General features: G+C 46.6%; 1 protein-coding gene across 2 annotated transcripts in view; it reads right to left on the bottom strand.

Moving 5' to 3' along the window:
• SEMA6C (semaphorin 6C) overlaps positions 1-15,455 on the bottom strand; it is a 280,483-nt gene that overhangs the window by 69,395 nt on the left and 195,633 nt on the right. For both annotated transcript variants that reach the window (XM_040333776.1, XM_040333777.1), the window contains exons 7-8: positions 4,890-4,991; positions 1,455-1,545 (exon numbers count right to left, since the gene is read on the bottom strand). In XM_040333776.1, the coding sequence (XP_040189710.1) occupies positions 1,455-1,545; positions 4,890-4,991 (193 nt within the window). The remainder of the gene's footprint in view (positions 1-1,454; positions 1,546-4,889; positions 4,992-15,455) is intronic.

Here is a 15,455-nt window from a genome sequence, read left to right on the forward strand (position 1 = left end):
TGGACTGGCCATTGGGACTACAGGGAGTTTCCCGGTGGGTCGATGGCTCAGTGGGCCGGCTTCAGTGACAGCGGCCCGCCGCCCCCCTCTGCTCCTCGGTATCTCCCTTCCCGCAGCGCTCACCTCCTCTCCCTGCCCACAGCGCTCACCTGGGGGGAACAAAGAAGCAGGGGGAGGACCAGAGGAGCATGGGGGTGGGGACAGACAGCTGACTCAACAGCTATGGCCTGGGAGTTTCTCACTTCTGCCTAATCTGGTCCCATAGGGGGGGCACCAAACTGATTTTTTTGTCCCCGGTGAAATAATGTCTAGCTTCCCCACTGGTACTGCCTATAAGAGTACCAGTACCAGTCGTTCTACTGTAATAAAGTAGAACGGCTAGTGGCTAGTGAAGGTGGAGAGGGGGCTTGGGTGTCCCAGTCCAGCCCTGCCCCCACCCTCCCTTACATCACAGTGCACCCCCCTTTCCTTATACTGCTGCTGGGAAGAAGCTGGATGCATTGCTTGAAAGCAGAAAGTAAGGGTCTGGAGGAGGACTAGATTAAGGCTGGAGCTCTCCTGTAGTTGCAGGAGAGGTGCGAGGGCCACATGAAATTGCCTGGAGGGCCGTATTCAGCCCGCCGGTCTTGTGTTTGACACCTGTGGCCTAGACAATTCAAATGGAATTCCCCCCCCCCCCCCAACACTTGCTCCCTGCAGTGTTTTGGGACAAATCACAGGTACCAGAAGACTGCCGGACCGTTTACAATGTGCAGCATGGACAGCTGACTGTGAAGTGGCAAGCTGTCACAGCTGGGTGCCCATAGTTAAGATACCGGCACCAGGGACCAAATACCGCTCGAAAAATCGCCGGGTGAGCAAAGCGCTGGATCCTGGGACAGGTGAGTGCTTGTTTATTAAAAATCAGAAGCTACAGTTTCTGCAGCTGCTGGTTTTAAATTTTTAGAAATACAGTGGAACCTTGGATTGCGAGTTAACGAGTGTTTCGCAATACGAGCGCTGTATTTCTAAAAATCCTAACTGGGTTTGCGAGTGTTGTCTCGCAAAACGAGCAGGATTCAGGCCAAAGAGGTGGGGGGGGGGGGGTCATCGGAGCCAAACGGCGCCGATCGCCGCCATTCGGAAATGCACGGAAAGGCCCGAGAACAGTCTGGCTGACCTCGGCAAACCTCGGAAAGGCTTGTCTTTCCGAGGTTTGCAGAGGTCAGCCGAACGGTCCTCGGGCCTTTCCTGGACGTTTCCGAGGCTCTCCGGCGCCCCCCATATATATTTTGTTTCCATTGACTTCAATAGGGAAACTCGCTTTGATATGCAAGTGCTTTGGATTGCGAGCATTCTCCTGGAACGGATTATGCTCGTAATCCAAGGTTCCACTGTATGTCTAAAGCTTTTCTTTACCATGAAAATTTTAATTTCATGACAGGTCCCCTTTGAAGACATTAAGGGAAGCTTACCTGCAAAAAGGGCCACGTTGGTTTGCTTGGCGTCAAAAGGGCACCGGGCTTGGCCGTTAAACTCTTCGCCTTCCTGCTCCAAGGTTTTGATCTGGAATATTAAGCAAGAGTTCTTTTGCATACAACTGTTAAATTAACAACCACGGGACATCTCGATGTCCACCCAACTTTTTTGACCTTTTTCATAACAAATGTTGGCAAAAAAAAAAAAAATTTGTCGAAATTAACCATTTCAGTGAAACGCATTGAAGTCGGCACAGAAGGTGGTTTTTAAGGGTTCAATGGACTTCTGATGGTTACAGAAGCTCCTTTCCACTATCTTTACCTGTTCTTGACCAAAAAGACCCCCTTATTAGCTTGGAACATGATGTTAGCAATGCTAACAGTTAACCTAATCCTTTGTTTAGCAACAAAGTCATGTGATCAGCATATCACCATAAGATGAGGAACAAGTGACATGATTTTTTTTTGTTCCTTTTAAAGATTAACCTAAACAGTCTACGTGGCAAAATTGAGGGTAATTTTAAGAAAATTCCAGTAATCTCAAAATTTGAGGTAAAAGTGCTCTACTCATCCCTAGAGGCAGGGTTTCCTAACCAGGGTTCCATGGAACTCTAGGGTTCCTCCAGAGGTTTCAAGGGGTTCCCTGAGCAATGAGCAAATTCTGTCTTTCATATAAGTTCCCCACTGACACCATTGGTCTTTTTAGCTATCTGTAAGGGGGTAATTCTTCCCAATGACCACAAGTATAGGGTACATTCTTCCCACTGACCATCATACCAATGTATCATGACTTGTATATATGGTAATTTTTTAGCAGGGTTTCCCTAAGACCGGAAAGTGTATTTCAAGGGTTCCTCAGGTTGAAAAGGTAGAGCTCTCGCAATTTCTTAATAACCATTGTCCTCCAGTATTATTCTATTGGGTAATAGATGCCTTAAATTAACAAAGGTTGCGCAAAAAATTGTAGACTTCAACATGCTTAAATACCCACTCTCTAACCCCTTTATTGCACACGCAAAATACTTCCTTCATTGCCCTTTTACCTTGTAGTTTCAGCATGTTGGTTTGAAGGAATTGAAGGAAGAGTTTGGTTGTTCTTGATTACCAGAACTTTAATATAACTGTACAGGGCCGATCCTAGGCAGGGTGCGTGGGGTGCTCCGCACCCAGGCACCACAGAGGTGGGGGTGCCAAAGCTCCAAAGTGCTTCCCTCCCTCCTCCTTGTCCAGAGGCGGAGCGCATGTAGCGGGTGCTGCGGTTCCCCATCCCGCTTGCTCTCTCCACTGGCAACTGACAAGAGCGCATACCTCCTGCTGTCCCCGGATTCTGGGTTGGGTACCACATGTTCCGGTACTAGGCTCCACTAATTAATTCTGTCCGGTGCACGTGGAGCAGTCTCCTGTCTGCCCCGCCCCCTCTGCGTGTGTCGGCTCTTCTCCCATAGGCGGTGTGATGAGAGACTTCTGGGTTGGCTGGAGCTGCTGCCAATCATCCCGTGCACTCCGAGAAATGCTCTCCGAGTACCACCCTCCTAGTAACCAAAGATGCCACGTATGCCCCGCCCCCTGTAATGTGCTTCTGCTGCCAGTGCGCCCGAGCTACAGGGATCTATTGGACAGGTACTGATCTATGGGGACACCTGACGTGGGAGGCTCTGATGGGGGACACCTGCTGGGGGGGGCTCTGATGAGGGACACCTGCTGGGGGGGCTCTTATGGGGGACACCTGCTGGGGGGCTCTGATGGGGGACACATTTGTAAAGGGGAGGAGTTAGTAAAGATGGCCACGCCCATGTAGGGGCGCCAGCAATATTTCTGCACCCAGGTGTCTGTGACCCTAGGATCGGCCCTGTAACTGTAGCACTCTGTTGACTATTTTTCTATAGGGCAATAGATGTCTTCACTTTTCAAAGGTTACACTCAAAAATGGGTAAATACAATCAAGCTGAAATATCCACTTGGCACTTATCTCAAACCCCCATCTTACACACAAAAGGGACCTTGTATGTTGTCTCCTACCTCCTAATTTCAGCAAGTTGGGTTAGAGAAACTGGTGCCATTGGAGAGTCTGGCTATTCTTTTGTTTACCAACAGTTTATTATAATTGTAGCACTAGCAATTGCAGCCATTGTAGCACTCTGTTCACCGTTTTCCTTTAATATTATTCTCTCGGGCAATAGATGTCTTTCCTTATCGAAGGCTATGCTCAAAAATGAGTAGATAAGTAGATACCAAGCTTAAATATTCACTCAGCGCTTACCTCTAACCACCATATCAAACACAAAAGACCTTGTATGTTGCCTGACTCCCAAATTGCAGTTTCGGCAAATTTGGGTTGAAGAAACTGGTGACGCAGGCAATGAGAGTGTAGTCAGTCTTGATTACCAGAACTTTATAAATTATAAGGTTCTTTGTGTTTGTTAAGGGGGTTAGAGATAAGTGCCGAGTGGATATTTCAGCTTGGTGGTATGCTCATAAATGGGTAGATACCACCAAGTTGAGATATCAACTCAGCACTTATATCTAACTCCTTTATCACACACAAAAGGACCTTGTATGTTGCCTCTTACCTCGTTGTTTCGGCAAGTTGAGTTGAAGAAACTGGTGCCACTGGCGATGAGAGTTTGGCCATTCTGTTTTACCAGGACTTTAAAAAATTTGGAGCACTAGCAATTGTAGCCATTGTAGCACTCTATTGACCATTTTTCTTTAGTCCTTTTCTTAGATGTCTTTACTTATCAAAGGTATTCTCAAAAATGGGTAGATATCACCAAGCTGAAATATTCACTTGGCACATATCTCTAACCCCCTCAAACACAAAGAACCTTATACGTTGCCTCCTACATTGCAGTTTCGGCAAATCTGGGTTGAAGGAACTGGCGCTGCTGGCAATGAGTTTGGTCGTTCTTGATTACCAGAACTTTATAACTTATAAGGTTCTTTGTGTTTGTTAAGGGGGTTAGAGATAACATTGCTCCAAATCAGGGACAGTCACTCAAAATCAGGGACAGTTGGGAGCTTTGATATTATTCTATGGGACAGTAGATGTCTTAACTTACCAAAGGGTATGCTTACAAATGGGCAGACACCAACTAGCGGTAATATACACTCTGCACTTCTCTGTAACCCCCTTACTACACACAAAAAGAACCTGGTAGGTTACCTCTTTTTTTTAAATTCCAGCACTTTGAATTGAAGGAATGGGTATCACAGATGACGAGAGTTTGGTCCTTTTTGATAACCAGAACTTTTTGTAAATTTGTAACACTAACAATTATAGGACTCTATTGACCATTTTCCTCTAGTATTATACTTCGGGGCAGTAGATGCCTTACTCAGTAATGGGTAGACATCAACCAGCTGTAAAATCCATGTGGCCATCATCTCCAACCCCCTTAACTCACACAAAGAAGCTTGTACATTTCCTTTTACCTTGTAGTTTCGGCATGTTGGGTTGAAGGAATTGGTGCCGCAGGCGATGAGAGTTTGGTCATTCTTGATTACCAGAACTTTAATATAATTGTAGCATTCGTCCTGAGGATAGAAAAAAAAAAGTTGTGCTTAATTTTACAACCCTGATGAACCCTTATCCTCAAACAGGACTATGTCCGCCGTCAATGCTTTCTCTGTCCAGAACCAGCACTATCCAAGACTCTTTATCTCACCCAGTCATCAAACACCAGTGTCAAGTAGAAAACAAGAAAACTGCTTTATTATCACACATGGACACAGTTATCCCACTCTGGACCATCACATCTCCCTTTGGAATTCAGGGCGGGGTAAATTGTAAATTGTCCAATCAGCAAAGAGAGCTGTTGGAGGAATCACAACCCCCACTCCCCCACACAGCCAGGGCAGACCGGGACAATAAAACAATGGAATACAACCACACCCCAAACGATCTCAGCAAAAGAGTCCAACAGCATGAGACAACACACAATATATACATTTTACAAGGTTGCAGTGCAGCTGTAAAGAGAGTCCATCTAGAACAGGGGTGTCAAACTAAATTTCATCCTGGGCCGCATCAGCATTGTGATTGCCCTCAAAAGGGCCGGTTGTATCTGTAAGATTAGATATCCAGCGCATGCCCTCCCCTTTACAATAGATGCCAAGAGAAACCCCACCATTAGAAGTTGAGTCGCCCACTCTCACTTACATCACAGTGCTCCCCCCTTTCCTTATTCTGCTGCTGGGGAGAAGCTGGATTGCTTGAAATCAGAAAGTAAGGGTCTAGAGCAGGACCAGAGGAGGGCTGGAGCTCTCCTGCAGCTGCAGGAGAGGTTCGAGGGTCACATGAAATAGCCCGGAGGGCCGGATTTGGCTGTGGGCCTTGTGTTTGACACCTGTGGTCTAGAACATATCAGAATGGAGTTCTCAGGCACCCCACCTAAAGTGACTCCTGTCACAGTTACTCTTGTTCCTCAATATCTAAATAGACTAAAGACATCTCAGGCTAAGTAGCGGTGGCAGTTTGGCTGGACAATGTGGCCTACCAAGCAGTGACCCCACTGAGGAACTTTTGAGGCGATTGTTGTTTTGTAAAGCTGAAAAAAATTGGACAAATGGTTCCAAGTTCCAACATGTAAATATCACGAGACATGTCCTCCAATTTCACACCAATTTTCGAGGTACAAAAGAACATTTGAATATAGCTCTAACCTTGCCACCACACTACTTTTAGCGACATAACAGCTTTAAAAGCAGAAAAGAAAAATTGCAACGTACTATTTCAGTGGTAATGCTTTTAAAATGTACGCCTTCCCTCGCGTCAGAAAATGGCAACATAATAAAAGGGATAAAGCGGCGGAAAAAAAATCACAGGTTTTATTCCAAATCTGAATGTTGTTTTGCTTTATCTAGAAATGCCACGGTAAACTGTGAATGGTTAAGGCATTAAAGGACTAGGAAGCTCGAAAAATAAAAAAAAGGGAGCCATGAATCAAAACATTCTTTTTATCTTAATGCAGATCGTTACTCAGAAAAAGAAAACTTGGGTGTCCAGATCATATCAATGAGAAGATTTGACCATGGGCGTCCGCTCCATAGGGCAAGGGGGGGACAATTGCCCCCCCTTGAATTGAGAAGGTGTTGAAGAATGAAAACACGCCTCCGCAACTGAAGCAGTGACAGTGGTAGCGGTGATAGGCAGGTTAGAAAAGAGAGAGAGAGGCGAGCTGCTGGCCGTGGTGTTGCAAGGGGTGGGCAGGGGGTGGTCTGGTGCGGAGTGACCAACCATTCTCTTCTCTTGTGGCCGCGGGCTGTCTTAGCAGTCCCTGGCTGGATGTCACACAGGCACAGAGAGCAGAGTGAAGCCGCCCCCCCCCCTCCAGTGTTTGTGTACACAGGGGGAGGGAACCTGTTGTGCTGTGCTGATCTGAGGTACTGAATGGGATGGGGGAGGGGGGTCATCTGTGCTGAAGGGTGGGTTTCTGCTGAATGGGGGTCCACCTGTGCTGAAGGGGGGTCTGTGCTTAAAGGGGGTCCATCTGTGCTGAAGGGGGTCTGTGCTGAATGGAGGGCTCTGTGCAGAATGGGAAGGTCTGTGCCGAAGGGGGGGTCCATTTGTGCTGAATGGAGGGGTCTGTGCTGAAGGGGGATCCATCTGTGCTGAATGGAGGGGTCTGTGCAGAATGGGGAGGTCCATCTGTGCTGAAGGAGGGTCCACATGTGCTGAAGGGGGTCTGTACATTCTCTAGGCTATATTTATATGGGCATGGAGTGAAGCTCAATCATCTCAAGAGCTATTTCACACTGCCAGCTGGCCGTGTTATCGGCGCTTTACCATCGTTTTAGGTGCGCTATTTGGCCGTTAGCGGGACGCTTTTAACCCCCGCTAGCGTTTGAAGAAAGGGTTAAATGCAACTGTGTATCGCCGCTGCCAAAGAGCCCGCCCCTGAAAAAATTTCAGCGGACGCCCATGGATATGACAAAGCTTATAAAAACAACAAGCAAACAGCGGGACCTGATTCTCTGCAATTCTGTAACGAAAAGCTTGCGAAACCATCTTTATTCATGAAAAGCTGGCTCCTGTTTTTTTCCTTTAATCTGAGGCGGTGCATCTGAGGAGAAAGGGATATTATTGGCGTGATAATAAATGTTCGGTTGGCGAGAGGGCATATTGAAGGGGGGGCCCGGAGGATGACGAATGTAGGAGCTGTTCCCTGAGTTGGGCCATTTTCTTCAGGCGGCGAGGCGTTTTCTTGGTGTGCATCCTGCCGATGGCGGCTTGTGCATAGGAGGCTCTTCCATCACGCTTGAAGTCTTGAAAGCTTTTCTACCAGAAAATGTCAGATGATGGATAGGATGTCGGTGGAACGGTGATGGATTAATGCCAGCTGAATCTTTAGTTAAGGGCGTGCTTACTTATGTGCAGTAGAAGAAGCCATATTGTGGGATATATGAGCTGTTGAGCCAATGGCATCATTGAGATACCAAAGGGGCAGCCAATTTATGGGACCAACCAGTACTAATGACATGGTAGAGGCTAATGGGAGGCTGCCAGTGAACCAATGCCATCACTTAAAGTGGACATTCCCGGAACGTTACAAATCTGCATAAATGCATTCCTGCCATTTCCTAATACATAGCAACAGTATTATTTTTTTCAAAAACCTTAAACTTTTTTAATTAAAAAAGGAGCTTTTTAGCCTCAGTCATAAGTCTAAGTAAGAATTTCCTAAAACGCCTCTTTTTAGTGATTGCTTTTCTGAAAAGTCACAATATACTGCAGCGGAATCACTCTAAAGCCTCGTTCACACGATAGGATAGCCAGAGGACAATGGTCTGAAGGACCGTTGTCTTAGGTTAACCGATGAAGCTGACTTATTTTGCTGGCGGAATTCCCGCCAGCAAAAGTCCGATGGAGCGTACACACGATCGGAATTTCCAACCAAAAGCTTACATTGTACTTTTCCTGTCGGAATTTCCGACCGTGTGTACGCGGCTTTACATGTATTTGCTTTTTAAACAAAAGATTGCCACAAGGTTGCCAGCTGTATTGCCAGCACTAACCCCAGTGGGCAGCCATTTTGAAAAGTCAGTTTGTATGCCCATAGCCTACCGTAATTCAGGTATTTTAGGATTTTTAGCTTTAAAATTGATTTAGTTCAATGCAAGTTTGGCCACAAATCCGATCCACGAACCAAGTTTCTCATAAAGCTGTCATCAAACTTTCACCGTCAAGAGAGGTTTAAAGAGGCCAACATAATCCGTCAGTATTTATATAACACCGGTCCCACACCGATAATTTTGATTTATCCTTGTTGAGCACCTTGAGAAAAGCAATCGATAAAGCCTATCTACTTCATACAATCCAATAGATAACATAATGAAAAGTCCTCACGATCAATGAGAGACAATCAAATCCTGACATTGCTGATTGTGGATTAAAACATGTACAAATGACAGGTCTGCCACTAGGTAAAGGTTGGCAGATCTCTGGGTGAAGGGTCTTGCTGCAGTCTGGAACGCGGTCTTAAGAACCCATAAAATGAATGGCCTGGCTTCTTACCACCGTTTAATGTCAAGTCTTGGACTCTCCAAGCCTTTTTCAGTACTTAGTGACCTTTTTTTGTGGAAAGAAGAATTGAAAATTGCTATGACCATAACTATGATCATTGATCACTTAGGTTGATTTGGTCTGCTAATTTAGGTCCTCTCATGCATTTCATGTTGATTATACTTGTAGGGAGGTGCAGCGGGGTGCAAAGTCTGGTTGCAGAGAACAGAACTTGTATTAATGCAGAGTCCAGTAACTCACAACAAACCCGGCGGGAAGACATACGACCGGGGACACTCATGGCAATATCAGCAATGTGAGGCAGGGCAGGTATAGTTATGCCGAGAGCGCCTGTGTTGAGGGGCCGAATTCGGCCCGGTCAGTCCAAGCCCAAGATAGGTCTACAGTGGCATGTCCATATCCTTTCCCTGCCTCTAATCACTGACCCTAGACGGTGACTTGTCCCTACACTGCCGACATGCAAAATGCGCACCAACCCTGGGGGCCAAGGCCTTAAATAGCCTTTGCCTGACCCAAGGTGGCTGCTAGAGTCACACTGGGCAGCAGTATTCAATTGAATAGCTGGGCGACCCAGAAAACCATAGAAAAACCATGTTCTTCTTGACTTCCTCTCCCCCTGCATTGCCACTGCAGTTGAGCGCCACCCAACTGCCTACATACTAATATTCATTGCTCAAGCCCTGAAGAAGGGGTAGGTGCTTTCCCTCAAAACATGATGGCTGTGATACTCTTAACCAATGAACGTATCAAAAATACTTTTTAAGCCATACGATCCCTTGTACTGGGTGCCCCTCAATGCATACCTTGCGTTTCTGGGGCAGGAAGTCCCCAACTGGACACAGTACTATAAGAGAATTGGGCTACCTCCACGTTAACCTGCCAGCAGTGTATTCATTGCCATATATATGCCTTAAGTTGGATTTGACATAGTGGAAGCACTTAGTAGAGCTACCTTGACCTGGCAATGTGGTTTCACATGTATGTGCAATGCTGTAAACAAGGCACCAGATCCGTCAAAGCAAAAATGTGACCAAATGTGCTACAAGTTGGGCTGTGTTGGCCAAGAATGTTTTTTTTTTGATTCGTTAAACCTCATTAAGGGCCCATAGGAAATAGACAGAATCAGCGCAAAGTTAATTAACTTGCATGGCAGCCACTTTAACATGCGTTAAAAATGCGTATGCATAGGTGATAATGGGCCCTGAAGGTGTAATGAATGGCGGACGGCGTTCAGATCTCTTCATATGAGGTCTATGCGGCCTACAAGACCAACAAGGGCTATGATGACCCGATTAAAATGGCTACTTGGAGGCCCTGCATCAAATACTATTCCAAAGACATTTGCCGCAGTATTCGAGGCTACGTGCCGGGGCGGCTGTCCTCTTAGCAGGGTCCCTGCACTTTTAACTTTGTAATGATATACGGTTCTGTGAAAAGTGAGTCCCCGCCGAGCTGTAAGGAATAATAAAGCTTTCTTGTTGTGAAAATGCCACCTGAAAAGGGTCTGGTGCGCAGCGGGGGTGGCTGTAGTGCTCACTGCGATGTCTGGGTCATTATGTAATCCCGCTGGCTGTTCCCTCCAGACAACGGCCTGGCGGGCACTTTCATGTGGAGAGAAGAAACTGCCGGGCATAAAAAAGAGGAAAGCTCATTTCCTCCGTACAACGGAAAAAGTTTACTGCTAGAAATTGGTATATTATAATTTGGTTTGCCAATCGATTTTTTTCAGAAAGACATCATTTGTAATTATATAATGTATGGAAATGGAAGAAGTTATATCTCAAAATTACATATTATCTATTTCTTTCTCTCTCCCTTTCTCTTTCTTTCTCTCTCTTTCCTTCCTTATTTCTCTCTCTCTCCTTCCATCCTTCTTTCTCTCTCTTTCCTTCCTTATTTCTCTCTCTCTCCTTTCATCCTTCTTTCTCTCTCTTTCCTTTTCTCTCTCCTTCCTTCCCTCTCCTTCTTTCTTTCCTTCCTTCCTTTTCTCTCCCTCCTTCTCTCGCTTTCCTTCCTTCCTTCCCTCTCTCTTTCTCTCTCCCCTCATTCCTCCCCCTCTCTCTCCTTCCTTCCTTCCTTCCTTCCCTCTTTCTCCTTTCAATTCCCCCTCTCTCTCTAATGCCTTCCTTCCTTTGCTCTCTCTCCTTCCTACCCTCTCTCCTTCCTTTCCTGTCTCTCAATCTTTCTTCTCTCTCTTCCTTCCTTCCGTCCCTCTCTCTCCTTTCTTCCTTCCTTCCTTCCTTCCCTCTCTCTCTCTTTCTCTATTTTTCTATTTCTCTCTCTTTCCTTCTTTCTCTCTCCTTCCTTCCTTCTGTCTCTCTCTCCTTCCATCCTTCTTTATATCTCTTTCATTTTCTCTCCTTCCTTCCTTCCTTCTTTCTCTCTCTCTTTTTCATTCTCTCGCTTTCCTCCCTCTCTCTTTCTTTCTCTCTCTCATTCCTCCTCTCTCTCCCTCTCTCTGCCCTCTCTCTCTCCTTCCAAATGCTTAAAAAGCGGGCGCACGGCTGTACGTTCCCTGTTTAAACCATGCTGTGTTAGGGAATCGCTTCCCTAACACTGACCCGCCTCTCAGCCAATCAGGTGCACCAGGTCTGGTTACTGGTCACCTGATTGGCTGAAGTGACATTGAGGGTGCAGAGGGAGCGTGGAGGAGGACGGCGCTTACTCGAGGAAGGTAAGTGCCGGGCTGGGGGGAAACTGGTGGCATTTGGGGATAAACTGTCTGCATTTGGGGGGGAACTGTCTGCATTTGGGGTGAAACTGGCTGAATCCGGGGGGAAACTGGCTGCAAACTGGCTGCATTTGGGGGGGAAACTAACTGCATTTGGGGGGTAACTGGCTGCATTTGGGGGGAAACTGGATGCATTTGGGGTCAAACTGGCTGCATCTGGGGGGAAACTGTCATCATTTGGGGGGAAACTGGCTGCATTTGAGGGGGCAAACTGATGGCGTTTGATGGGCACAGTGGCAGCAATTGATGTTGTTTTTTTCAGTTTGTTTGCGCCCCCCAAAAAATTTTGAGCACTTTCATCAGCTCATTACAAACTTTTGTACCACCTGCCCCACTGTATGAGATTGTAAGCTCTTCTGAGCAGGGCCCTCTTAATCCTCTTGTATTTTATTGTATTATAAGTGTATTGTCTCCCTTTTATATTGTAAACGCTGCGTAAACTTTTGGCGTTATATAATAATAATAATAATAGAGTTTTTGTTCAGAGATATGTAGCTGGATTCAGAGAAACCGGCTTAATGTTGAGGCGGCATAGCGTATCGCATATACGCTACGCCGCCGTAAGTCAAAGAGGCAAGTGCTGTATTCACAAAGCACTTGCCTCCTAAGTTACGGCGGCGTAGCGTAAATGGGCCGGCCTAAGCGCGCCTAATTCAAATGAGGAACAGGGGGGCGTGTTTTATGTAAATGATTAGTGACCTGACGTGATTGACGTTTTTTTACGAACGGCGCATGCGCCGTCCGTGGACATATCCCAGTGTGCATTGCTCCAAAGTATGCCGTTTCGACGTGAACGTAAATTACGTCCAGCCCTATTCGCGTACGACTTACGCAAACAACGTAAAAAGATAGGCCTGTTCCGACGTCCATACCTAGCATGGGCTGCGCCACCTAGGGAGCAGTTTTATCTTTACGCCGGCGTATCTCTAACGTAAATGACGTAACTAATTGCAAAAGGGCGCACGTACGTTTCTGAATCGGCGTATCTAGTCATTTGCATATTCTACGCCGATCTCAACGGAGGCGCCACCTGGTGGCCAGCGTAAATATGCACCCTAAGATACGACGGAGTAGGAGACTTACGCGACGCTCGTATCTTAGCCTAATTTAAGCGTATCTGGTTTCCAGAATACGCTTAAATTTACGACGGCGTAGATTCAGAGTTAAGACGGCGTATCTACTGATACGCCGGCGTAACTGTATCTGAATCTAGCTAATGGTGCACCGCCCTTTGTAAGGTCATGAATGGAGTTCCTCGAATTCCCGCGGTTGCCTGGTTGTAGCTTCTCATTGACTCATTTGGCAAGCGTTGTCTCCATAGCCCCGCCGGGAACAAAGCAGGTGAGCTACGTGGCTTCAGATCAAAAATCTCATCAAGGCAACCGTCTGTAGTTGCAGCCCGCCTGAGTGTGAGCCACTGGAGTGTGAGACATTGATGAAGGGAGGTGAAACAAAACCGCCTTTGCTGAGCTCAGCAAGAGAAATCTTCCGCCGTGCAACATCACAGCCGCTGCCTCCTGCGAGAGGGGCAGGGGGGGGAGGGGTCAGCCGACGCTCAACTCCTACAGCATGCTCTTCTTAATTAAAGGCGAATTCTAATTAGTGCCAGAGTTAATTTCATTTTCCCTGGGCCAGCAGTCACAGCTCTCTCTAATTTCGAAAATTTTCATTTGGAGAATGGGAACAAAAGGGCTGAGCCGGCCGGGGGGGAGGAGAGGCGGTAATTGTGTCTGAGATCACATACGCACATCTCTGCTGCTCATAAAAGAAAGAAAAAAATTGTTCATCACAGGCTATTGTGTGAGGTACATTCCTAATTTACCCGTCTGTCGTCTAGAGGATCCGCTTCAACCATAAGCTCTATCCGTTTCTAAAAAGAAGCTGTATTTCCGTGAACATCAAATCTCCAATAGTCAGGGCGTGGCTAATATACGCCAGGGACAGAAATATCAAATAAAGTTTTTAGTGGATGAACAGAAAGTTAAAGAGGAGACAGCAATACAGGGATTGGTGATGCCATAGGCCTGTGAAATTACTGGGGCTGAACAATTGCAGGACAGTCTTTAGGGAATGGGATGATTGGTGACACAGAATTGGTGGATTGAAGTATACCAAGTAAACTAGTGGGCTGAGGAATTGTGTAAAGCCTTAGGCCTCGTACACACGATAGGTTAACCAGAGGACAACGGTCTGATGGACCGTTTTCATCGGTCAAAACCGATAGTGTGTAGGCCCCATAGGTTATTTAACCATCGGTTAAAAAAAAGCCAACTTGCTTTAAATTTAACCTATGGATTCCTAACCGATGGGAAAAAAACGATCGTTAGTAGGCACAACCATCGGTTAAAAATCCACGCATGCTCAGAATCAAGTTGATGCATGCTTGGAAGCATTGAACTTCGTTTTTTTCAGCACGTCGTTGTGTTTTACGTCACCGCGTTCTGACACAATCGTTTTTTTAACTGATGGTGTGTACGCACGACGGACCATCAGTCAGCTTCATAGGTTAACCTAGGACAAGGGTCCTTAAGACCGTTGTCCTCTGGTTAACCTATCGTGTGTACGAGGCCTTAGAGTCATGACGTCAGAGGACTTCTCCAACCACCACTACACTGCCCCACACAGCCAGCACTTTGAAACGGTATAGCTCCGGACCAGTACACCGGAGAAAGCTCTTTCGATTGCCCCAACGCTTTCCAACACAATGAGACCCCCAACGTATTTTTAGGACCAATATTCGGTAACCGATACCCCGGTAAAAACTTCCACACTGACCTCCGTGACCAAGGGTCACCGACACCGAGAGGCTGTGGGGACAGTGGTCAGGGACTCAGGTGCAAAATTTGGGGTCTAGGGGACCTATTGCCGGCCGGTACCGGGTCCCCAAAGTTACCAGTGAAATTACCGTTTAACATGGGAGCGGTGTCCGGTTTCGAAAAATCGGTGCTCCCCTGCCGTAGAGGAGGACTGGGGCTACATGTGGTAAACATTTGGGGACTGGGGGACCTACGGCTGGCTGGTAACACCAAAAACTGTACCTGGAAAAATGGCTATTTGACACTGGCCTCAAAGGGGTAGGTTGGTCAGCTTGGGAACGAATATATCGGACCTTGTTCAAAAAAATTCGGGTTTACATCCACTTTAAGTAAATGTGATGGTTGGCAGCACAAAACTGGTTGACATAATGTATATTTATATAGCAAACCAACTTTTGGGATTGAGGAACTGTAGGGCACCGGGATCACTGGAGACATATATTTAGCCATCATTTATATACCAGGAAAACCTCAAGAGAAGGGGGGGCAGGACCCGGATCTGAACCTGTAACCTCTGCTGTGTCTGTCAGGATCTCTTCTTTCTGAGCCACCTGAGATGCTGGGAAGCTCCCTGTCTTTTTCCCTAGACAACCTTGCCCTGTGTCTGGTTTTTCTTGAACCTTGTCTTGCTGCTCCCAAGAATGCCCTATTTAGGCACTTCCTGTTTGCCAGATTATTGCACTGTCTCCAGCCAATATCTCCCTATTGCTGCCATCTGTATCTTCATTACTGCTCATTAGCTTTGGCTTGTTCCTTGACTATGCTTCCGCTTGATCCGAAACTGCAAACACTTGTTACCGACCTTTGGCTTATTTTTTGACTACGCTTCTGCTTGATCCCAACCTGCAACCACTTATTACAGACCTTTGGCTTGTTTACTGACTATGCATCTGTTTGATCCCTATCTGCTACTGGACCCCGGCTTGCTC

Source organism: Rana temporaria, chromosome 13, assembly GCF_905171775.1.
Source record: "Rana temporaria chromosome 13, aRanTem1.1, whole genome shotgun sequence".
Lineage (NCBI taxonomy): Eukaryota > Metazoa > Chordata > Amphibia > Anura > Ranidae > Rana > Rana temporaria.